General features: G+C 36.4%; 1 protein-coding gene across 12 annotated transcripts in view; it reads left to right on the top strand.

Moving 5' to 3' along the window:
* Positions 1-26,650, top strand: part of TUT4 (terminal uridylyl transferase 4) — a 143,297-nt gene that overhangs the window by 66,926 nt on the left and 49,721 nt on the right. For all 12 annotated transcript variants that reach the window (XM_073789755.1, XM_019937796.3, XM_019937791.3 and 9 more), the window contains 5 exons: positions 12,577-12,754; positions 14,530-14,618; positions 15,984-16,035; positions 18,222-18,291; positions 19,901-20,027. In XM_073789755.1, the coding sequence (XP_073645856.1) occupies positions 12,577-12,754; positions 14,530-14,618; positions 15,984-16,035; positions 18,222-18,291; positions 19,901-20,027 (516 nt within the window). The remainder of the gene's footprint in view (positions 1-12,576; positions 12,755-14,529; positions 14,619-15,983; positions 16,036-18,221; positions 18,292-19,900; positions 20,028-26,650) is intronic.

A 26,650-nucleotide genomic window follows, 5' to 3' on the forward strand; every position in this document is an offset into this window, starting at 1 on the left:
GCCTTTATTATGTTAAATTCCCTGTATGCCTACTTTCTGGAGGGCTTTTATCATAAATCGGTGTTGAATTTTGTTGAAAGCTTTTTCTGCATCTATTGAGACGATCAAATGGTTTTTCTCCTTCAATTTGTTTATATGGTTTATCACATTGATCGATTTGCGTATACTGATGAATCCTTGCATTCCTGGGATAAAACCCACTTGATCATAGTGAATGATCCTTTTAATGTGCTGTTGGATTTTGTTTGCTAGTATTTTGTTGAGGATTTTTGCATTTATGTTCATCAGTGATATTGGCCTGTAGTTTTCTTTCTTTGTGACGTCTTTGTCTGGTTTTGTTATCAGGGTGATGGTGGCCTCGTAGAATGAGTTGTGGAGTGTTCCTCCCTCTGCTATATTTTGGAAGAGTTTGAGAAGAATGGGTGTTAGCTCTTCTCTGAATGTTTGATAGAAATCGCCTGTGAATCCATCTGGTCCCTGGCTTTTGTTAGTTGGACTATTTTTAATCACAATCTCAATTTCAGTGCTTGTGATTGGTCTGTTTATATTTTCTATTTCTTCTTGGTTCAGTCTCGGGATGTTGTGCTTTTCTAAGAATTTGTCCATTTCTTCCAGGTTGTCCATTTTATTGGCATATGGTTGCTTGTAGTAATCTCTCATGATCCTTTGTATTTCTGCAGTGTTAGTTGTTACTTCTCAGTTTTCATTGCTAATTCTATTGATTTGAGTCCTCTCCCTTTTTTTTCTTGATGAGTTTGGCTAATGGTTTATTAATTTTGTTTATCTTCTCAAATAACCAGCTTTTAGTTTCATTGATATTTGCTATTGTTTTCCTTCATTTCTTTTTCATTTATTTCTGATCTGATCTCTATGATTTCTTTCCTTCTGCTAACTTTGGGGTTTTTTTGTTCTTCTTTCTCTAATTGCTTTAGGTGTAAGGTTAGATTGTTTGTTTGCGATATGTCTTGTTTCTTGAGGTAGGATTGTATAGCTATAAACTTCCCTCTTAGGACTGCTTTTGCTTCATCTCGTAGGTTTTTGGTTGTTGTGTTTTCACTGTTATTTGTTTCTAGGTATTTTTTGGTTTCCTCTTTGATTTCTTCAGTGATCTCTAGGTTATTTAGTAGTGTACTGTTTAGCCTCCATGTGTTTGTATTTTTTACATTTTTTTCCCCGTAATTGATATCTAGTCTTATAGCATTGTGGTCAGAAAAGATACTTGATGTGATTTCAATTTTCTTAAGTGTACAAAGGCTTGATTTATGATCCAAAATATGGTTTATCCTGGAGAATGTTCCCTGAGCACTTGAGAAGAAAGTGTATTCTGTTGTTTTTGGATGGAATGTCCTATAAATATCAATTAAGCCCATTTTGTTTCATGTGTCATTTAAAGCTTGTGTTTCCTTATTCATTTTCATTTTGGATGATCTGTCCATTGGTGAAAGTGGGGTGTTCAAGTCCCCTACTATGATTGTGTTACTGTCGATTTCCCCTTTTATGGCTGTTAGCATTTGCCTTATGTATTGAGGTGCTCCTATGTTGGGTGCATAAATATTTACAATTGTTATATCTTCTTGGATTGATCCATTGATCATTATGTTGTGTCCTTCTTTGTCTCTTGTAATAGTCTTTATTTTAAAGTCTATTTTGTCTGGTGTGAGGATTGCTACTCCAGCCTTCTTTTGAATTCCATTTGTATGGAATATCTTTTTCCATCCCCTCACTTTCAGTCTGTATGTGTCCCTAGGTCTGAAGTGGGTCTCTTGTAGACAGTATATATACGGGTCTTGTTTTTGTATCCATTCAGCCAGTCTATGTCTTTTGGTGGGAGCATTTAAATCATTTACATTTAAGGTAATTATCAATATGTATGTTCCTATTACCATTTTCTTAATTGTTTTGGGTTTGTTATTGTAAGTCTTTTCCTTCTCTTGTGTTTCCTGCCTAGAGAAGTTCCTTTAGCATTTGTTTTAAAGCTGGTTTGGTAGTGTTGAATTCTCTTAACTTTTGTTTATCTGTAAAGGTGTTAATTTTTCCATCGAAGCTGAATGAGATCCTTGCTGGGTAGAGTAATCTTGGTTGTAGGTTTTTCCCTTTCATCACTTTAAATATGTTCTGACACTCCCTTCTGGCTTGCAGAGTTTCTGCTGAAAAATCAGCTCTTAACCTTATGGGGATTTCCTTGTATGTTATTTGTTGCTTTTCCCTTGATGTTTTTAATATTTTTTCTTTGTATTTAATTTTTGATAGTTTCATTAATATGTGTCTCGGCGTGTTTCTCTTTGGGTTTATCCTGTTTGGTACTCTCTGTGTTTCCTGGACTTGATTGACTATTTCCTTTCCCTTGTTGAGGAAGTTTTTGACTATAATCTCTTCAGATATTTTCTGAGCCCCTTTCTTTTTCTCTTCTTCTTCTGGGACCCCTATAATTCGAATGTTGGTGTGTTCAGTGTTGTACCAGAGATCTCTGAGATTGTCCTCAATTCTTTTCATTGTTTTTTCTTCATTCTGCTCTCTGGCAGTTATTTCCACCATTTTATCTTCCAGGTCACTTATCCGTTCTTCTGCCTCAGTTATTCTGCTATTGATTCCTTCTAGAGTATTTTTTGTTTTTCTTTTTTGCGGTACGCGGGCCTCTCACTGTTGTGGCCTCTCCCGTTGCAGAGCACAGGCTCCGGACACGCAGACTCAGCGGCCATGGCTCACGGGCCCAGCCGCTTCGCGGCACGTGGAATCCTCCCGGACCAGGGCACGAACCCGCGTCCCCTGCATCAGCAGGCAGACCCCCAACCACTGCGCCACCAGGGAAGCCCTAGAGTATTTTTAATTTCAGTGATTGTGTTGTTCATCACTGTTTGTTTCCTCTTTACTTCTTCTAGATCCTTGTTAAATGTTTCTTGTATTTCTCCATTCTGTTTCTGAGATTTTAGATCATCTTTACTATCATTACTCTTAATTCTTTTTCAGGTAGGTTGCCTATTTCATTTTCATTTATTTGGTCTTGTAGGTTTTTACCTTGCTCCTTCATGTGTAACGTATTTTTCTGTTGTTAAATTTTTTTTTCCTCTTTTTGATGGGTGGTGCCGTATTCCTGTCTTCCTGGTTGTTTGGCCTGAAACGTCCAGCACTGGTGTTTTCAGGCAGTTGGGTAGAGCTGGACCTTGGTGGTGAGATGAGGACCTACGGGAGGTCTAACTCTGATTAATATTCCCTGAGGTCTGAGGTTCACTCTTAGTCCAGTGGTTTGGTCTCAGAGCTCCCACCACCGGAACTTGGGCCTGACCTCTGGCCTTGGAACCAAGATCTTCCAAGCTTTGTGGTGTGGTTAAAAAAGAAAAAAAAGAAAAAAAAAAAAGGCAGTACAATATCAAAGAATAAAAAAATAAAATTAGAAAGATAAAAAATACGTTAGGAAAAAATAAAACTAATTGAAACAACTGCAACAAGGTAAAATAAAACCACAGCAGAAAAAAGAAAAAGAAAATAAAGAGCGGGGAACTAGCCAAAAGGGGAGAACAATAACAAAATATAAAGAATAAAATAAAATTTGAAAAATAAAAGATTTATTAGGAAATATAAAAATATAGAAGAATCAAGAACAGTGAATCAACAAGGTAAAACAGAACCCCAATCTAAAAGAGGAAAAAAGAAAAAAAAAAAGCCTTGGCTATGGGGGCAGAGTTTAGGTGGGGGTGGAACTGAGGCAGGGACCTAGGCGGGTGGGGGGGGGTGATGCTTGAACGGGGCTTATGCAGGGCTCTGTTCAAGCGTGGCCCAGGACCTCTGCTTAGGATCTGGGCATTGAAGGAGAGGGGCAGCACCTGGAAAGGAGGGCCTCTGGAGTGTGGAGTTCCGGAGTTTGGAGGTAGGGCCCTGAGTGAGGGTGTATGGGTGGGGTTTAGGCCCAGCGCATTGGAGGGTGTCTCCGAATGTAGAGGTAGGGACCTGGATGGGGGTGTAGGGGCAGGGCTTGGGCTCTGAGCGGCAGGAGGGAGGCTTCCAGGGCAGAGGTTTAGGCCTGGGGTGCCTAAGTGGACGGGGAAAGTGCTGGCCCAGTTCTTTTCCGTTCCTTCATGCTCCTCCCCACCATCTTCCCCAGGGTCTCCACTGTTGCCGCTGGACCCCTAACCATGGGTGGTTCCCTCTGGGTGTAGGAGCTCCTCCCCTCCCCCAGCCACCCCTCAGGGGTGCTCATCCCAGAGGTCCGGCCTTTACTTTTGCTCCCCCTTCCCTCCCTCCCCCTCCCTCAGGACCCGCTCTGCTGGAGGGGGCCTCAGTGTGCAGAGGATCAGGCCCAGAGTCTCAGCAGTTTCCTGGGGGCTCAAGTGGGCAGGGGAAACCTGACTGACCATGTTCCCTTTTGATCCTCTGCCCTCCCAGTGGTTCCCCAATATCCTCCTTCTGGCATGGGATCCCTTCCCCTCCGCCAGCTGCCCCTCAGGGGCACCAGTCCCATCCCACCTCCACTTTTCCTCCCCCATCACTCCCCCCATGCCCCACATCCTACCCAGTCGCTGGGGGTTCCCCCTGTTCCCTTAGGTGTATGTGGTCCCACGTGGTGCCTGGTAAGTGCCCTAGTTATGAGGAGATGTGAATCCGTGCTCTCCTAGTATGCCATCTTGACTCTGCCCCCTATAAAATGATTTTGATGATAGCTCCCTAAGGAGGTGTATTTTAAGACTTAAGTGACATAATAGCTCTAAAGCCCCTGGCACAATGCCAAGCCCATAGTGGGTACTCAATAAATGGTGGTTGTTGTTGCTGTTATTATAGAGGTAGCGAGTGCTTACTTGTTGAAAACACAAGCCAGTAGATGAGGCAGTGTTTAAAAGGAGGAGAATAAGTGATTACCTCAGAAAGTAAAGTGATGGAATGCATAGCATGTTATTAATCATGAATTAAAGGGAGCATTTCATTATGTTGGAAAGGGAAAGACATTAAGAAGCCTTCACTGAATATTTGACCTTTAAATTACAACTTCAGGGATTAGAGTTTCACCAGATGGATACAAGAAAGAGTGTCATGATGTGAGTAATGATGTGGAGACCCAATATCACATATAGTCTTTGGAAGCTGCTGACTATTTAACTATGGATATCTGCCCCAGATGTTACGGGGAGGGAATGGTTGGAGGAGGGCCTAAAAAGGCATGCTGAAACTAAATTGCTGTATATTCCATGTTAAGAAGGTGGTGCATTATCCTATTGGAGCCATTGAAGGTTTAAAACAATTTTTTTATTGTGGTAAAATATATATGATATAATATTTACCATTTTAACCATCTTTAAGTGTACAGTTCAGTGACATTAAGTACATTCACATTATTGTACAATGATCTGCAATATCCATTTCTAGAACTTTTTCATTAACTTATATTGAAACCCTGTATCCATTAAACAATAACTCCTCATTTCTCTCTCACCCTTGCTCCTGGTAACCACCGCTCTACTTTCTGTCTCTGTATTTGACTATTGTAGGTGCCGCATGTAAGTGGAATTATATATTTGTCCTATTCTGCTTATTTCACTTAGCGTAACGTCTTTAAGCTTCAACCATATTGTAGTACAGTACGTGTCAGAATTTCTTTCCTTTTTAATGTTGAATAATATTCCATTCTATGTAGTATATACCATGTTTTGTGTGTCCATTCATCCATGGATGGATGTCTGGGTTGTTTCTACTTTTTGCTATTGTGAACATTGGTGTAGAAATACTTGTTTGAATCTTTACTTTCATTTCTTTTGTGTATATACCCAGAAGTGGAATTGCTGAGTCAAATGGTAAATTTATGTTTAATTTTCTGAGGACCTGCCATGCTGTTTTCTGCAGGGGCTGTACTATTTTACATTCCCACCAGTGGTACACAAGGGTTCAATTTCTTCATATCCACAAAATCTTGTTGTTGTTTTTTCTGTTGTTTTTGTTTTGATAATAATCATCCTAGTCGTATATCATTGTGCTTTTGATTTGCATTTTCCTAATGATTAGTGATGTTGAGCACCTTTTCATGTGCTTATTGTCCATTCATATATCTTCTTTGGAGAAATGTGTATTCAAGTCCTGTGACCACTTTTGAATTGGGTTATTTTCTTGTAGTTGAGTGTAAGAGTTCTTCGTATGTTCTGGATATTAATTCTGTATCATACACATGACTTGCAAATTTTTATTCCATTTATGAGTTGCCTTTTTACACTATTAGTAGTGTTGTTTGATACACAAAAGTTTTTAATTTTCGTGAAGTCCAATTTGTCTGTTTTTTCTTTTGTTTCCTGTGTTTTTGTTTAATATCCAAAAAATCATTTCCAAATCCAAGGTCATGAAGCTTTTCTCTTTTGTTTTCTTCTAAGACTTTTATAATTTTGCTCTTATGTTTAGATCTTTGATCCATTTTGAGTTAATTTTTGTATGTGGTGTAAGACGAGGCTCCATATTACATGTGGATATCAAGCTTTCCTAGCACCATGTTTTGAAAAGGAAGTTCTTTCCCATTGAATGTTCTTGACATTTTTATTAAAAATCATTTGACCTTATATATGAACATCTATTTCTGGGCTCTCTTATTTTACTTTATTGGCCTCTGTGTCTATATTTATGCCACTGCCATACTGTTTTGGTTACTGTGGCTTTGTAGTAAGTTTTGAAATCAGGAAATGTTAGTCTCCTAGCTTTGTTCCTCTTGTTCAAGATTGTTTTGGCTATTTGGGGTCCCTTGAGAGTCCAGGTGAATTTTAGGATCTTTTTTCCTATTTCTGCAAAAGAAAAAGTCATTAGGAAATTGATAGGGATTGCATTGAATATGTAGATTGCTTTGGGTACTGTTGACATCTTAACAATATTAAGTCTGCCAATCCATGAACATGGAATATCTTTCTCTTTATTCATGTCTTCTTTAATTTCTTTAAGCCATGTTTTGTCTTTTTCACTGTACCTCTTTCATCTTCTTGGTTAATTCTTAAATCTTTTATTCTTTTTGATGCTATTTTAAGGGGAATTATTTTATTTCAGGTTGTTCATTGTTAGTGTATAGAAATGCAAATGATTTTTGTGTGCTGATTTGTATCTTGCTAGTTTGCTGAATTTGTTCATTAGTTTTTTGTTTTTTTTTTTACATCTTTATTGGAGTATAATTGCTTTACAATGGTGTGTTAGTTTCTGCTTTATAACAAAGTGAATCAGTTATACATATACATATGTTCCCATATCTCTTCCCTCTTGCGTCTCCCTCCCTCCCACCCTTCCTATCCCACCCCTCTAGGTGGTCACAAAGCACTGAGCTGATCACCCTGTGCTATGCGGCTGCTTCCCACTAAGCTATCTGTTTTATGTTTGGTAGTGTATATATGTCCATGCCACTCTCTCACTTTGTCACAGCTTACCCTTCCCCCTCCCCATATTCTCAAGTCCATTCTCTAGTAGGTCTGTGTCTTTATTCCTGTCTTAACCCTAGGTTCTTCATGACTTTTTTTTTCTTAAATTCCATATATATGTGTTAGCATACAGTATTTGTCTTTCTCTTTCTGACTTACTTCACTCTGTATGACAGACTCTAAGTCCATCCACCTCATTACAAATAGCTGAATTTTGTTTCTTTTTATGGTTAAGTAATATTCCATTGTATATATGTGCCACATCTTCTTTATCCATTCATCCGATGATGGACACTTAGGTTGTTTCCATCTCCTGGCTATTGTAAATAGAGCTGCAATGAACATTTTGGTACATGACTCTTTTTGGGTTATGGTTTTCTCAGGGTATATGCCCAGTAGTGGGATTGCTGGGTCATATGGTAGTTCTATTTGTAGTTTTTTAAGGAACCTCCATACTGTTCTCCATAGTGGCTGTACCAATTCACATTCCCACCAGCAGTGCAAGAGTGTTCCCTTTTCTCCACACCCTTTGCAGTATTTATTGTCTGTAGATTTTTTGATGATGGCCATTCTGACTGGTGTGAGATGATATCTCATTGTAGTTTTGATTTGCATTTCTCTAATGATGAATGATGTTGAGCATTTTTTCATGTGTTTGTTGGCAGTCTGTATATCCTCTTTGGAGAAATGTGTATTTAGGTCTTCTGCCCATTTTTGGATTGGGTTGTTTGTTTTTTTGTTATTGAGCTGCTTGTAAATTTTGGAGATTAATCCTTTGTCAGTTGCATCATTTGCAAATATTTTCTCCCATTCTGAGGGTTGTCTTTTCGTCTTGTTTATGGTTTCCTTTGCTGTGCAAAAGCTTTGAAGTTTCATTAGGTCCCATTTGTTTATTTTTGTTTTTATTTACATTTCTCTAGGAGGTGGGTCAAAAAGGATCTTGCTGTGATTTGTGTCATAGAGTGTTCTGCCTATGTTTTCCTCTAAGAGTTTGATAGTTTCTGGCCTTACATTTAGGTCTTTAATCCATTTTGAGCTTATTTTTGTGTATGGTGTTAGGGAGTGATCTAATCTCATACTTCTACATGTACCTGTCCAGTTTTCCCAGCACCACTTATTGAAGAGGCTGTCCTTTCTCCACTGTATATTCCTGTCCCCTTTATCAAAGATAAGGTTACCATATGTGCGTGGCTTTATTTCTGGGCTTTCTATCCTGTTCCATTGATCTATCTTTCTGTTTTTGTGCCAGTACCATACTGTCTTGATTACTGTAGCTTTGTAGTATAGTCTGAAGTCAGGGAGCCTGATTCCTCCGGCTCCGTTTTTCGTTCTCAAGGTTGCTTTGGCTATTCGGGGTCTTTTGTGTTTCCATACACATTGTGAAATTTTTTGTTCTAGTTCTGTGAAAAATGCCAGTGGTAGTTTCATAGGGATTGCATTGAATCTGTAGATCGCTTTGGGTAGTACAGTCATTTTCACGATGTTGATTTCTCCAATCCAAGAACATGGTATATCTCTCCATCTATTTGTATCATCTTTAATTTCTTTCATCAGTGTCTTATAATTTTCTACATACAGGTCTTTTGTCTCCTTAGGTAGGTTTATTCCTAGGTATTTTATTCTTTTTGTTGCAGTGGTAAATGGGAGTGTTTTCTTGATTTCACTTTCAGATTTTTTATCGTTAGTGTATAGGAATACCAGAGATTTCTGTGCATTAATTTTGTATCCTGCTACTTTACCAGATGCATTGATTAGCTCTAGTAGTTTTCTGGTACATCTTTAGGATTCTCTATGTATAGTATCATGTCATCTACAAACAGTGACAGCTTTACTTCTTTTTTTCCGATTTGGATTCCTTTTATTTCCTTTTCTTCCCTGATTGTTGTGGCTAAAACTTCACAAAGGCTTGATTTGTGACCTGAGATACGATCTATCCTGGAGAATGTTCCATGAGCACTTGAGAAAAATGTGTATTCTGTTGTTTTTGGATGGAATGTCCTATAAATATCAATTAAGTTCATCTCATTTAATGTATCATTTAAAGCTTGTGTTTCCTTATTTATTGTCATTTTGGATGATCTGTCCATTGGTGAAAATGGGGTGTTAAAGTCCCCTACTATGAATGTGTTACTGTCAATTTCCCCTTTTGTGGCTGTTAGTATTTGCCTTATATATTGAGGTGCTCCTATGTTGGGTGCATAAATATTTACAATTGTTATATCTTCTTCTTGGATCGATCCCTTGATCATTATGTAGTGTATTTCTTTGTCTCTTCTAATAGTCTTTATTTTGAAGTCTATTTTGTCTGATATGAGAATTGCTACTCCAGCTTTCTTTTGGTTTCCATTTGCATGGAATATCTTTTCCATCCCCTCACTTTCAATCTGTATGTGTCTAGGTCTGAAGTGGGTCTCTTGTAGACAGCATATATATGGGTCTTGTTTTTGTATCCATTCAGCCAGTCAGTGTCTTTTGGTGGGAGCATTTAATCCATTTACATTTAAGGTAATTATTGATATGTATGTTCCTATTCCCATTTTCTTAATTGTTTTGAGTTTGTTATTATAGGTCTTTTCCTTCTCTTGTGTTTCTTGCCTAGAGAAGATCCTTTAGCATTTGTTGTAAAGCTGGTTTGGTGGTGCTGAACTCTCTCAGCTTTTGCTTGTCTGTAAAGGTTTTAATTTCTCCATGAAATCTGAATGAGATCCTTGCTGGGTAGAGTAATCTTGGTTGTAGGTTTTTCTCCTTCATCACTTTAAATATGTCCTGCCAGTCCCTTCTGGCTTGCAGAGTTTCTGCTGAAAGATCAGCTGTTAACCTTATGGGGATTCCCTTGTGTGTTATTTGTTGTTTTTCCCTTGCTGCTTTTAATATGTTTTCTTTGTATTTAATTTTTTGTTCATTAGTTTTAACATTTGTTTTTAGACGCTTAAGGGTTTTCTATCTCTCACCTGGACTATTTCCAATTTATCTCACTTCTTGCCCTGCCCCCCCACACCCAGTCTTCTTCATTCAGTAGCCAGAATTGTTCCTTTAAAATGTATGATAGGGCGTCCCTGGTGGCGCAGTGGTTGAGAGTCCTCCTTCTGATGCAGGGGACATGGGTTCGTGCCCTGGTCCGGGAAGATCCCACATGCCGCGGAGCGGCTGGGCCCGTGAGCCATGGCCGCTGAGCCTGCGTGTCCAGAGCCTGTGCTCCACAATGGGAGAGGCCACAACAGTGAGAGGCCCACGTACCACAAAAATAAAAATAAATAAATAAAGTATATGATGTTCCTTCCTACTTATAGCCCATCAGTACCTTCGCAACTTAAAATAAAATTCTGAGCCCTTATCAAGTTTCATGAGGTTATACAATATTTGGCTTCTAGTTAACTTTTCAGTTTCATCATGTTTCAGTCACCACTTTGTTACTCAGCCTCAGAAATATTGCTCTCTTTAAATAAGATTAGGTACTTTTTTGCCTCTGAGTTTTCACATTTACTGTTTTCTGTGTCTTGAATGCTCTTCCTCCAGAAATTTAAATGTCTCTCTTCTTCACTTTCAGGTCTCTTCACCTGTTTAGAGCGGCTTTGTCTGTCTACTCTATTCTAAAATAATACCGTCTTTCCAACAGTCTGTAGCCTCTTACCCTGTTTTATTTTTCTTAATAACACTACCGGACATCATAATATGTATTTATTTATCTGTTGTCTATTTTCTCTAATTAGAATGTAAGTTACAGAAGCATAGGGATTTAATTGATCATATTTATGACAGAGGATATATGAAGATATCAGGTTGACAGGATGATCAATGATATGAGGATATAAATGAGAATGTTTGATGGAACAGTATCCTAAAGGAGGTAGAATAGGCTTATTTTTCAAAAAAAAAATTTATTTTTATTTATTTGGCTGCGCCGGGTCTTAGTTGTGGCAAGCAGGATTGTTGCAGCATGCGGGATCTTCAGTCGCAGCGTGCAGGCTCTTATTGCAGCATGCGGGATAGCATAGATAGAAGAGTGTTCACTGTCTTTTATCCTCTTATTTTCAATCTAGAAATAAAGATAATTTTGTTGCATGTTAATTTTGTATCATTTTTTCATTAAGTATATTGCTGTTAATACCTTGGGTAAATCCTAAAAAGAAAGTAGTCCTGAAAACTTAGATGCTCATCTAAGATGTAGTTTATAGTTAAGGTTGCAGAAATGATTTCAGAAACTTATAAAAACAAGGTTGTCTTACTTCCTGTGTTTGATTATTCTGTACCATAGGTAAACTTGATTTACATTAAGACTGAATATGGTAACAAAGAATAGAATTAGGAATAGACCAAAGTCTTTGTTTTACTATATTGAGTGGGGGAGCGGGAAAAATAAACTACTTTTGATTATTCTTTTGGGAGCTCCATATCTCAAAAAAAATAAGAGATTGTTTTTTGACTGAAATGTGATAATAGAAAATGTTTTTGTTATAATATTAAAGAAATGGTATAGTCTGTTATGTTGAAAAATGTATGGAATAGTAGGATGTGAGCTGGTGGGTGATTTTCTTCTTTTCTTATAATTCATGTAGCTTTTGCAGTTAGCATGTAGTTTTTAAAATCAGAGTAATCAATTAATTTTAAAAATCATTGTGCATATATAATATAGTCCCTCTTCAGCTCCTTGCTTTAAATTGGCTTTCAAAACTTTTAGCAGAATAGAGATTTTGGTTTTTTTTTAACATTTTGCCTAGTTTTGTATAAAATAACAGCGAAATCAGTTTTAAATGGGAGGCAGTGTATCAAATACATGGCGATATTGTTTAGGATGTTTTCCTGTGACCATTTAATCTGGTACTGTACATGCCAATCAGAGACATTCAAGACCTTCTGCTATAACTAAGACAATGTCTCTTGGCTGCAGCAAAATGATCAGCTAAATGTTGTTACTTATGGAATCTTGGCTTTGATGTAGCATTTCAGAATTTATGCACACAGTAAAGTAAAACAGGTTTTATTTTTTAAATGTTTAATAGCAACCTCCCCCACAGCACCTCTCATTCTTTCAATCCTGCTTCACAAAGGCAGGGATCTCTGTCTCTTTTGTTCAGTTCCGTATCCTAGGTTTCTTAAATCTGGCAATAGAAGGTGCATGTATGTTGATTATGTCCTTCTCTCCTAAATACGAGGACATTAAAATAGAAATCTTTTTTTATATTGTTGTTGTTAAACGTCACACTAATAGGAAAAACAGGAAGAAAGTGAGCTTCGTTCTCTGCCACCTCCTTCCCTTGCCCACTTGGCTGCTTTAAGTGTTGCAGTTATTGAATTATCAAAAGAACAAGGAATAACAGATGATGACCTCAGAGTTCGTCAGGAAATTGTGGAGGAAATGTCAAAGGTTATAACAGCATTTTTACCAGGTACAGCTTCATTTTATACTTAATTTTTAAAATGACACAACTCTTCCTCTTGAACTTAGGGTAAATTCTTAATGTTTTTCTTTCTCTTTTTTTCTCCATCTTAACAGTAGATTAATTATTTGTAAATGACTTTTGGGGGGGAGATATTTCAGAAAAGGAAAATGGAGAATTACGGCACAGCATAAATTTTGTAATAAGAAAAAAAGATTTTTAAGATGTCAGATACAAGATTAATTGCTTAGTGCTTGAATATTATATTTTATATTAAATTTTCTGTATCATTGACTTCTGAATGGACATTTTAGTCATATTTATTTCAGTATATACAGTTGAACTAGTTACTGAATAAAATTCCTATTGCTTGATAGTGGGGAAAATTAATTTACTTTAAGGAAGTTAGAGGTAAAATTTATACTTTTATTTCTTTTTTTGACTCTTGATCTTTCTTTACAGAAAGCTTATGTTTTTGGCACAAGGGGGAGTTGGGTCAGGTTTATGGTAGACATTTATGTATAGATTATTTGCTTAGCCCTCATCATTTTTTTGCATTAATACTGAATTTAAGTAAATGGATATTAAGTAAGACTTGTTTCTTACCACCAAAGGGATTTTAGACAGTTGATAAATTATAATTTTATATCAAGCCATTGTGAGATTTATAAGAAAGAATTTGAAATTTTAATTTTTCTTTATTATTTCTATAATGTAGTTTTCTATCTAAAACACATTGATACTAATTTAAATTATACATAGGAATAATTTACTTATTATTATAAGAATAGAAGTGAAATATTTATGATTTTAATGACTTGGATGACTTTCAGACATTTTGTGAACTTGAAAAGTAGACTTTTATAAATTCAACTGAGTACAAACTTAACACTTCCTAACATACTAAACATCCCATGATCAGTCCCAATCATGTTATTTTTCAACTTGCCCTCTGCTGAGATCATTTAAAAATTTACCGTATTATGATTTTTGTTTTTGTTTTTATTTTTTGCGGTACGCGGGCCTCTCACTGTCGTGGCTTCTCCCGTTGCGGAGCACAGGCTCCGGACGCGCAGGCTCAGCGGCCATGGCTCACGGGCCCAGCCGCTCCGCGGCATGTGGGAGCTTCCCGGACCGGGGCACGAACCCGCGTCCCCTGCATCAGCAGGCGGACTCCCAGCCACTGTGCCACCAGGGAAGCCCTGTATTATGATTTTTGAAATAACATATTTGATAGTTTGCAAAAGATGTAGGTAGCATGTTATTATTCCTATTTATTTTGTTCTGTGAACTCTTGAAAGCCAGAGTTTTTTTTTGGTTTTAGGTCTGCAGTATCAATTGACTTGGCTTCACTTTGTGTTTTTAAAGAGCATTGGCTGAATGTCTGTGATCCCTTCCTCATTTAAAGAGCTATTTCTTAAGTAAATATAAATATCTAAAAAAATACGTAGTTTGTGACAGTAGCTATAGCTAGGTTAGTACATTCTTTACTGTTACATATTAAATGTGAAACATACTTCTAGTTATTCCTAAATGAATTACTACTAAAATTTTGTTTAAACACTGAACTTGAATGAGTTATTTCTCTCTTCCTGAACCCTATAACTGAGAAACATTTTTACTATTTTGTAGATCAGTTAGAAAAGGATATTATTCTTCTATAATTGCTGTATTAGAATTGGAAGACACAGAATTGAAATATATGCAGTTTTCCTATCACTGTTTTTTAAAGTTCTCATATTTGCATGCTGTTTCATGCTATGATATTTTTCCTTCATTTCCAGAGTGTTCACTTAGGTTGTATGGCTCGTCTCTGACTAAGTTTGCTCTGAAAAGTAGTGATGTTAATATAGATATAAAATTTCCTCCCAAGGTAAGTAATTAGACAAGACCCTTTTCTGTATGGTTCTTAATTAGTACTTGGTATTGTTTATTGGTTATCTTTTTAGAGAAGATATAGGAGAATATAAAACTCTGGCTTGTAGAATGTTACCATCATGATTTAACAGTGCTTTTGGAAAGTACTTTTTAGGTGTCAGGCATAGGTGGAATTAAAGAAAATAAGGGAGAAAAAAAAAAAGAAGAGGAAGGTGGTCAAAAAAAGGAAAATGCTTGTATTTGAACGTGTTGAACAGTTATTGCTTATGGTAAGCAGTATAGAAAGAGGAAAGAATTTTGAAATCATACATCTGTAGATGTTCAAATCTTGGCTGCAATGAGCAAGTTACTTGACCTTCTTGAGCCTCAGTTTCTAATTTCCAAAATAGGAATAATAACTTCAATATTAAATGAGGTGATATATATACCAAGTATGTTTTGTATAGTGCCTGGTACATTATAGGTACTGTTTTTTTTTTTTTTTTGGCATTACGCGGGCCTCTCACTGTCATGGCCTCTCCTGTTGCGGAGCACAGGCTCCGGACGCGCAGGCTCAGGGGCCATGGCTCACGGGCCTAGCCGCTTCACGGCATGTGGGATCTTCCCGGACCGGGGCACGAACCCGTGTCCCCTGCATCGGCAGGTGGACTCTCAACCACTGCGCCACCAGGGAAGCCCCACATTATAGGTACTTTTAATAAGTAGTAGCTAGGACCATTAGCAAAATACCAATATTGTTTAGCATTGCTAACATTGCTTATTTCCTGACATATCAAACATTTAAAATAATCAGTTGATACTTGATGTGTTTTTAACTTTTTGAATAATAAGTTTATGCTCAAGGAGGTTTGATTTGGGTGAAAATTTGATGTTTTAATTTCTAGTCTGATATAGTCGTTAACTTACAAGTAAGGTATGATTATTAAATGCTTTTTAAATAGCAGCAAAGTACACATTTAAGCTAAATATTTGACATGCTTGTTATTTAAAGTAGTACTTTAATCTAAGCCTTTTGGCCATGCTGCCAGTTGTCAATATCCCTTAAATTTCTTATCTCAACAACTTCTCTTTAGAAATCATTTGGTAAACTGATTTCTTTTTTCATTTGTTTTGATATGAAATTGCAGAATCTTTTCTCACTCTAAGAACTCACTAATTCTAGTAGTGTTGCTGGAATAATAGCACTATATGATTTATTAGATTTTACTTCATCCATGAACAAGATTTCTAAACATAAAAGTAGAACGCTATTCTGTTTTCATTATTTTAAAATACAGAGCATGATTTTACTTGTATTCTCTAAAGTTCTGAAACTTGAACTTTGAAGTTAGTGTATTTATTAATTTGAAACTTCTTTTAGATGAATCATCCAGATCTTCTGATACAAGTGCTTGGGATTTTAAAAAAAAGTGGTGAGTTTCTTTTTAAAGTTGTTTTTCTAAAGAAAGTTCTTTAAAGATATATGCATTGTGTTGTTTATGTATGCCTAACCAAGTTAAAGTAAAACTACTAGCATATTTGCGTCATTGTATTGCATATGTATTTAATAGGTGTACTAGAACATTTACATGTCAGATCAAAAGTATCATATTTAAAATTGATATATTAAAAACGATTGCCTTTTGGGTAATTTCAAAATGTTGCCTTTGAGTATTATGAATGCTTCTTGTGTAAAATGAGACAGAAAACCTGTAATCATTAGGAGATTGTTGATGAAGGAAGATTTAGGGAGAGACTTGGGGAAAAAATGTGTGTATGCATTGAATAAATATGTTTTTTCCCCACTTAAAACAATGTTAATCATTTATAGTACATCAACCAGATTATACCTACTAAGTCTTTCATATGTGGCTCATCTGTCTGGATTGATTTTTATGTAAAAAGGACATTCATATAGGTAACAATACTTTTTAAATAAAAATTTTAAAAATTACAGCTTTCTCAAAGCAGGTCCCAGGTCATGTAGTACAGTCTGGAATATTATTTTCTTGGTTTTATTTACTGCTTTTCTTGTTATATAAAGTAAATGCTTAGGAGCTCAGAATCTGGAGCCAGACTTTCCAGATGCAAATTTTAGTTAGTTGTACCACTTACTGGTTGTGTGTCCTTTGACAAATTACTTAAGTGTTAATGCTTCAGTTTTCTCATCTATAAAATGGCAATAATGTAGTATCTTTTTGATGAGAGGGTTGTTTATGAGGATGAAATGGGTTAAGCCATAGCTTAGAAAAGTACGTGGTTTACAGTACCTTCTTATTAAATTTCTGCTGCTGTGATTGTTATTATTATTACTATTGTCATCTTATATTTTATGAATCATAATTACCTGTCAAAAATATTTCCATTTTGGCTTAGAAGAGAGAGTTTATTGATTTTAGCCATACCCTCTCATTGGCTCTAGTGTCAGTTCTAAAGTTCTTTTCTTCTCTCTGTCTGCCCTATCAGCTCTCCGTTATTTATCAGCTTTTTGGCCATTTTCCTGGGATATTAATATTTAAGGGATGATTTTGGTCCAGTTTAACCTGTAAAGGAAGTTTTCTTCTGTAATAAATAGTTGACTCTCATTGCACAAAAACTCTAAAGCATAATATAGATAAGCGCTTTTACCTCTTTAGACTCACTAGACACTATCAACGTAGCAAAAATATTTTAAATATGTTTTCCACTAAAATACATGAATAGATCATCTTAAGTCATATAACATAGGTTTCTAAAATTCAGTCTGAATGTAAAATTGATTATTCCCTCCTTTATGCCCTCTGTACTCTTTAAAGACCTCTGTCCTGTTATCTGCGGGATTTATTTTTTTATATATTTGTTTTCCAAATCCCTAATTGAGCTCTTTGTATCTATTCATTGTCATATCCATCATGCATAATGTAATTCCTGACATGAAGCTTTTCAGCACATTTGTTTTGAATAGATTAATAATTCCAACAGGTACTACTAAGAGATTTTTTCTGAAGTTCAAATGAGATAATGTTAATCCATCTATTTTTGTTTAGATTAGGTATTTTATGGCATGGGGCCTACCTTGGAGATGTAGAGAAAGACTTCAGAGTGGAAGTGTACTTCACCTGTTAGTCCTTCCTTAAGAGCTTTGGCAGACTCTTCGTATATTAACAGGAAATAGGGCCAGTAGAGTTAGCCTTTTACTGCCATGGATAATTTAAAAGAACTATATTGTCAAAGCATTGTAGGTTCTCCTTTTGTGACTCCTGTGGAAATAGCCTTCGGAAGTAAGTGGTGTTCTCTGTTTGCTATATCTATGAAGGTTTAACAACTTTGACTAGATTGTATATTTACTTGGAAATATTCAAACTTTTAGGGATGTTAAAACCTTTCTTCTTAAGGTAATTATAATGTTCGGACAGTATTTGGGACTCTGCCTGTCTGTGGTTTGTGATAATACAGCAAATGACACCAAGAGAGGTAAGAGATTCTGTTGGGTTGATGCTTAAAACGAGAAGAGTGGATTGTCCCACAGAAGCAGTGAGAGTGATTTTTAGAAGGAAACGATTACTTAATGTTTACCATAGAGCAGACATTTGAGAGATGTTGACATTAGCTTACATGTTTTATTTTTTTTCTTTATTAGTATTATATGTAGATGTGGAATCTGATTTTCACGCTAAAGTTCCTGTTGTGGTGTGCAAAGATCGGAAAAGGTCGGTAACAATGAAGAGAAAATAAAGTTTTTTTAAAAAAAATTAACAACAACCAAGTATGCAGTGGATATCTGCAAGAGAGAAGAGTTTTGTTTTAGATTTCTTCTTGGATTAATTTGACTAAGCTAGTTTCTATTTATTAAAATTAGCAAGCCTGCTAAAAGCATGTGAACAAGAAATGGAGTTATTAGAGAGTTAAAAATAAAACATTCTAATGCAAAACTTTTCATTTGTTTATTCACCCAACAGTATTGAGCATTTACTATATGTTAGGTACTGCTTTGCTTATTTCAAACATAAATAAGAAATAGACTGTCTTCTCAAGGGTCTGTCTATTAGAATCTAGTTTTTAGTTCACTGAAATTCAAGGAGTCATTGAAGATTGATCTTCGCTTTCTATTCAGATATTTATAGGACTGAGAGAGCAACATGCCTTTGACAAAGGAAACTGAAATAATTGTATTTGAAACCAGTGTGGGAGAGATGGAAACAATATGGAAATAATATATTCTTTTATTGATTATTAATTATTATTTCTTACATTTTAAGATTACTCTGTTTTTTTACTCAAAGCTAGAAGAATCTTTGGAGATCTAGTTCAACTTCCTTATTGTCTAAATTAGAAAATTGAGACCTGGAGTGATTAAGTGATTTGTCCAAATTCAAATTATTCAGGGGAAAATCAGAATTGGAATAGAGGTATTCTGACTTTTAGTGTTTTTCCTACCACATTGTGTCAAATTGCCTCTGCGGCAACCTCAGTCACATTCTTTTCCCTGCCACAAAAATGTTTCTTCTACAATTCTGTCACTCCGTTTAATGTAGCTCCTATATTCACTTACATATAAGCATTACTTGTGGATTAATAGATAAATTCTTTCTGATCTCTAATCTGAAAATAGCATATCAATAAAGTCATGAAAGCTTGGATAGGAAAAATTAGAGTCAAGAAGTATAGCTAGTCAATTCAGTATTTCATTTTTTTTTTTTTTTTTTTTTGCGGTACGCGGGCCTCTCACTGTTGCGGCCTCTCCCATTGCGGAGCACAGGCTCCGGATGTGCAGGCTCAGCAGCCATGGCCCACGAGCCCAGCCGCTCTGCGGCATGCGGGATCCCGGACTGGGGCACGAACCCTTGTCCCCTGCATCGGCAGGTGGACTCTCAACCACTGCGCCACCAGGGAAGCCCCAGTATTTCATTTTTTGTTTTTATCATGTGCAAGGTAAAAAGAATGGACTAGGAAGGTATGTTGTACTATTTGACATTGATGATATCAATGTCTTTCCCCTCACATAAATCAAATTTTGGTGCATCTTAATGCTGCTTTTGAAATTAATTTTTCATGAACTTAAATATTAAATACTAAGTGAGGTTAAAATTTATTTCTGAAGTATAAATGGATAGTTAAAACATCTTTAATTTGTATGGAACTCTAGTGATGGAAATGATATATAGTTTTCTGTTAGCTCTAAGTTTGTTAAAACATTTGTTTTTATTATGAATTCTTAGGTGTTAATTGTGGTGACTGGAAAGGATAGCCACAGGATTTGAAGTATTCTGGTTTTTAAGGTATTAGTACAGTGAAAATTTGTTTCTTTCTCATTCACAGTGGTTTACTTTGTAGAGTGAGTGCAGGAAATGATATGGCATGCCTCACTACTGACTTACTTGCTGCTCTTGGCAAAATGGAACCTGTCTTTACTCCCTTGGTGTTAGCCTTTCGCTATTGGGCTAAGGTAAGTGGAACAGAGGAAAAAAGTACCTAACATTTAAGATAACTGAGGCTTTTTCTTGCACTAACATGTAACATAAATCATAATAATATGGGGACAAAATAGTTATTTGTGGACAGAAAGTGGTGTGGCAGGTTCGGATAATGGACATGAAAATAGTTTCATAGGCATGTAGAGTTTATTAATATACTTTAGAATGTTTAATTATTGTACTTTATTCTCTTTTATTCAGTGTAGAAATATTCTCTTTCACATCTTAGTATTTGAGACTCAAGTTTTCACTCTTAATTGTAATTGTAAGTTAAGGTTGTAAGGTTGTAAGATATTGTTATGCAAGTTAAGATTCTTTTGTTAGCATATTTTTTTCCCAGTCTCTGTCTTAGAACATTATTCTCTTTCCTCTAAATTATTGGTAACCTGCAGCAATTTCTTTCTTTTTTTTTTTTAATGAATTTATTTATTTATTTTTGGCTGCATTGGGTCTTTTGTTGCTGTGCACGGGCCTTCTTTAGTTGCGGCGAGCGGGGGCTACTCTTCATTGTGGTGAGCGGGCTTCTCATTGCGGTGGCTTCTCTTGTTGCGGAGCACAGGCTCTAGGCGCATGGGTTCAGTAGTTGTGGCTCACGGGCTATAGAGCTCAGGCTCAGTAGTTGTGGTGCACGGGCTTAGTTGTTCCGTGGCATGTGGGATCTTCCCGGACCAGGGCTTGAACCCCTGTCCCCTGCATTGGCAGGCGGATTCTTAACCACTGCGCCACCAGGGAAATCCCCCCTGCAGCAATTTCTGAATGGCCAACTGCTAAGAATTCGTTATCTAAGTTTCCTAAATTAGAATTCACATATTATTAAAGGCTGTGGTTCCCCCTGTGCTCCAGGTTACCCCTTGGAGGTGGCGAGGAGTGGTAAATATCAGTCCAAATGACTAGAGAGAGAGAGATTTTAGTTTTTGTATATAGTATTCATCAGTGTAGTATTCATTACTTGTTAGACTAATGATGAGTAAATTCTCTGTCTTATACAAAGAAGATGAGTTAGTGGGGTAGTGGTGGAGTGATAACTTGAGAACAAAAACAGCCAGAGGATTCTTTTAGAAATATTTTGTCTCGACTTTTGATTCTCCCCATAGTTGGGACAGAACCAGCTGTCTGAGTAAGGAACAGCTTGAAAAGTATGGAACAGTCAGAAAGCCTAAGTTGGGGTGTCTTCATACCTAACACCTTTGTGTTTGCTATTCCCTTCATCTAAAATGTTCTTACCCCACATATCCAGAATGGTTCACTCTTTTACTTTTTTTCAAGTTTCTGCTCAAATTTCATCTTACCAGAGTCTCCTGGACCACCCTGTATAAAATAGCATTGCCTCCATCACTCTCTCTGCCTTTACCCTGCTTTATTTTGTTCATAGCACTTACTGCCACCTTCCATACATATTCATATATTTGTTTGTGATCTGTTTTCTTCCATGAAATTATAAACTGCAAGGATAGGAAGTTTAGTCTGTTTTATTTATTCACGGCTGGTCATCGTGCTTCTTATGTTACTGTGCCAGTGCAGAGTAGGCATTTAATAAATATTTGTTGAATACATGGCCCAGTTCTTCAGAAAGATTGTTAATCCTTGGAAGTGACTGGGAGCAGTGAACCAGTCTGAGGGAGGGTGAACCTCCTCTTATTTATCTCATTATATTCTGTGCCTAGCATAATGCCTGGCATACTACAGAAATTTAGTGCTGTGAAATGGAATAAACCAATTCCAACTCTAATTTTTATACTAGATATTTATATCAATTTGAGCAAGGCACTTCATCCATCTGAGCTTCAATTTTTCTATCTGGAGAGATTATTTCAAAAGTGATATGAGATAATGAATGAGAATATACTTTGAATTCTAAAATGCTACACAAATCTTTTTTGTTCAATTGGCAAGTGAGATTATTTAAACAACGATAAGTCAGCAGGGATAGGACTGGTGTGACAACCCTAGTAACTAAAGTTTCTCAGAGTATGGGATGAGACTGGTAGACAAGGACTAGCCATTACTCAGGAAACTAAGTTTATCAACTCCAGGAAGGTTAGTGGCTTCATAAGGAATGAAGGAATAAATAGCTGCCTCTGGGATGGTACTATTTAATTATGCCTTAATTTTTTTAGTGGTCATAAATAGTCTTAGTTTTCTCACACACTTCTTTTGTTCTTTTAAGTAATTAGACTGTGTTAGAAGACTATAAATGGTATTCAGCTTATTTTCATTTGGGAAAAAAAAAGTGGCCTATAAACTTTGTTTCCTAAAGTGGTCTCTTTGAAAAGGTTACTCAAATTTATATTGATTCTAAACATACCAATCAGTGAAGGACACTAAAAAACGTGTTACAAAGCTGGTTGCAGAGTGGTTCCTTTCTGTTTCCAACAGAGCGATGTGTCTCATTTTTGGCAGCTGTGTTAGTTGCAAAGAGCTTTTCCCAGTGATTTTCATTTTCTGAGTTTATTGTAAGAAACCTAGAAATGATTTCTCTCAAATAATTCCTCTCAAATATTTTTTTCCAACAGCTTTATTTATCTTGAAGTTTTAATCCACATTGTATGTTATTTAGTAAAGCACAGATTTTCCATGATTTGAGGGTTCAGAAAAATTATAGTATATGAATATAATTTATTCTTGTAATTGATATCATGAGATTGCTGTTGATTGTTCTCTGGCTGTCTCCATTCTTAAGTAGCTATATTCTTAGCATTCTACTAATAAGAAATTGTTTTCTGGGAAAGCCTATTAATACTCTGGGCAGCAAAACTCTTAGCCTTATCAGTCCAATATAGTCACGTTTCCTGACTCAGAGCCACTTTTTGTAGTTAACATAAGAATTAATTTTAGCAATATCTGACATCTAAAAGAGATTCCTGGGGGTTTTACTTTATTTGTATTTTTTATTGTATATATTTAAGGTATACAACTTGGTGATTTGATATATGTATACATTGTGAAATAATCACCAGTCAAGCTAATTAACATATCTGTTACCTCACACAGTTACCATTTTAGTTACGGTTTTTGTGTGTGTAGTGAGAAAACACTTGAGATCTAACTTAACAAATTTCAAGTATATGGTACAGTATGGTTAACTATAGTCACCACGCTGTACATTAGATCACCATAACTTATTCATCTTGTGTAACTGAAATTTTATACCCCTTGACCAACAATCTTCCCATTTCCCTCTACCCCAGCCTCCGGTAGCCACCAATCTCTTCGCTTCTAATTAGTTTGACTATTTTAGATTCCACATATAAGTGAGATATAACATTTGTCTTTCTGTGCCTGTCTTATTTCACTTAGCATAAATAATGTCCCCTAGGTCTATCTGTATTGTCGCAAATGGCAGAATTTCCTTCTTTTTTAAGGCTAAATAATGTTTCATTGTGTGTATATAGCACATTTCCTTTATCCATTTATCTGTCTATAGACGTTTAGGTTATTTCCATGTCTTGGCTATGAGATCTCTGTTTTAAGAGCTCTCTGTTAAACTACCTCAGTGTTTTTCCTCTGTGAGATGTCTGATAGTGTTAACAGCTTACATGAGCAGCTCCTTTTAGTTGCAAAGAAGTTTCTGGTTAACTTGACTTATTCATTAGGCAGCATACCCTTTGTCCTAATACCCTGGATAAATGAGAATTTATTCTAGTGGAATATTTTGAGCTCTCTTTCAAATTTATTTATTTATTTAAATAAATGTATTTATTTATTTTTGGCCGTTTTGGGTCTTCGTTGCTGCGTGTGGGCTTTCTCTAGTTGTGGCGAGTGGGGGCTACTATTTTCGTTGCGGTGCATGGGCTTCTCACTGTGGTGGCTTGTCTTGCTGCGGAGCGCAGGCTCTAGGTGCGCAGGCTTCAGTAGTTGTGGCGCGTGGGCTTAGTTGCTCCATGGCATGTGGGATCTTCCCAGACCAGGGATCGAACCCCTGTCCCCTGCATTGGCAGGCGGATTCTTAACCACTACGCCACCAGGGAAGTCCTAAGCTCTTTTTATCAGTGTTTTTTAATCCTTTTTTATTTCAAATTATATTCTTAAATTTACTAAGGCTTTAGTGATTATGCTATGTCTTTATTATGTAAGGAAAATAATAACAGTCCAATTACAGGCTGATCTTACTCAAATAAATGCAAAAGTCTAAATAAAATATAAGAAAGTGGGGACTTCCCTCGTGGTACAGTGGTTAAGAATCCGCCTGCTAATGCAGGGGACACGGGTTCGATCCCTGGTCTGGGAAGATCCCACATGCTGTCGAGCAACTAAGCCCACGCACCACAGCTACTGAAGCCTGTGCGCCTGGAGCCCGTGCTCAACAAGAGAAGTCACTGCAATGAGAAGCCTGCACACCGCAACGAAGAGTAGCCCCTGCTTGCTGCAACTAGAGAAAGCCCATGTGCAGCAACGAAGACCCAATGCAGCCAAAAGTAAAATTAAATAAAAAACACAACATATATATATATATATACGCAAGTGGGATTCCCTGGTGGCGCAGTGGTTGAGAGTCCGCCTGCTGATGCAGGGGGCGCGAGTTCGTGCCCTGGTCTGGGAAGATCCCACATGCCGTGGAGCGGCTGGGCCCGTGAGCCATGGCCGCTAAGCCTGCGCTTCCGGAACCTGTGCTCCGCAACGGGAGAGGCCATGACAGTGAGAGGCCTGCGTACCGCAAAAAAAAAAAAAAAAAAAGTGAATTACTCAAGCCATATGTGTTAAAATAAGGAATATTACAGAGATGTTCATCAATTATGTTATACATTGTTTTGGAGATTTAAAAAATGCAGCAAGGAAAGAAAACGAAGTAATGAATGTAAATTAGAAAATTAGAAAAAACATTAGAAATTAAAAAAAAATTAGAAAAACAATAAGATGTTCTCTTTGCTAATGATATGATTGTATACCTAGAAAACCCTAGTTAAAAACTGCTAGAATTTGTGATGACTAAATACAGTATAAACATACAAAAATCAGTAGCTTTTCTCTGTCATAAAAATAATCTTATAGAATAGAAGCAGGGAAAAATATTATCTTCATCACAGTGACACAAATTATAAAATACTAACATAAATTTAATAAGGGTACAGGAAGAAAATTGTGTTATTGAATGGTGAAAACAAAATCTGAACAAATTTATTTATTGAGCAAACATTTGTTAAATGCTTCCTGTGTTCTAAATACTGTTCTTAGGTGTTGGAAACATCTAACAAGATGTACTGAGTCCTGCTATCATGAAGCTTACATACTTTTGGAAGAATCAGACAGTAAAAAAATATATAAATAACACAATATCTGGTAGAATTTAGTGCCATTAAAATGAGGTGATGTGATAAGAGAGTGACATTTCACTGGATGGGCAGGGAAGTCTCTTTGAGGATGTGATATATAAACTCTGACCAGCGTTACCAGCCACTTGATCGTCTCAGGGAATAGAATCCAAGGGATAGCTAGTAAAAAGCCTGTAAGGTGAGAATGAGCTCTTAAGGAGCAGAAAAAGGCAAGAGTGACTGGAATGAAGCGAGTGAGAGTGAACGTTGTAGAGGATGAGGTTAGACAGGCACTTCCAGTGGTAAGGAACTTGTATTTTAATTTCATTGGATAAGTTTTAAAAGCAGTATATGACTTGACGTGATTTATGCTTGGAAAAGGTCTTCTGGGGGTAAAGAGTAGAAATAGGGAACCCAGTGAACAGGCTGTTGTGGTAGATCAGCTAGAGAGGATAATGATCTGTGCTAGGTTAGAATGGATATGAAGCTAAGTAGACAGATTTGGGATAAGTTTTGGAAGTAGGACTTGCAGAGGTAATGGATGCAAGAGGTGAGGGAAAGAGTAATTGATGACCACTCCTAAATTTTTGAAAAATGCAAATACACCAAGTTATTGGATAGGGAGATGGTATCCCTAAAATGTAAAGTCCCCTTAAATTAATTTTCAAATGTACAATAATTTTAATTAGAATTACCAAGAATTTGGGGAAAAAAATTATAACGTAATCTTAAAGTTAGTATGGAAGAATAAATGTTTGAGAGAAGCCAGAATAATTCAGAAAAAGAAAACTAGTGAAGGAGGAGGTACTTTACCACTATAAAACTGCTTTAGTCAAGTGTATACCATTGCATAGGAATAGACAAGTAGATCTGTGGAACAGAATAGAAAGCCCATAAGTAGGTCCTAGGGTAAATGAGATTTTAATCTATGAAAAGAATAAAAGATTTCAGTGAGAAAACAATGGTTTATTTAATAAATGGTTCTGTCAGAACTGTACCTTTCTTGAAGAAAATAATGTTGGACCCTTAGCACACTAAATGCAAAAATAAATTGCACTCAAATGAAAATTCACAATTTTAGAAGAAAATTTAAGAGTATGTATATGTAACCTGTGGATTGGAGAAACATCTTTATCATGGTAGGAAACGTAGACGATATTAAGCATATTTAACTATTTATATAAACAATACATTTTATATGATAAAAAGTACTATAAATGATGCCAAAGCAGATTAGGAAAAAATAACATTTTTCAAATGCGTATGTCAGATATAAAGAGTTATTATTTATAACATAAAAAAGAACACGTACAAATCGATATGTATTGATGAAAATAGAAAAACTG

The sequence above is a fragment of the Tursiops truncatus genome, chromosome 1, assembly GCF_011762595.2.
Source record: "Tursiops truncatus isolate mTurTru1 chromosome 1, mTurTru1.mat.Y, whole genome shotgun sequence".
Classification (NCBI taxonomy): Eukaryota; Metazoa; Chordata; class Mammalia; order Artiodactyla; family Delphinidae; genus Tursiops; species Tursiops truncatus.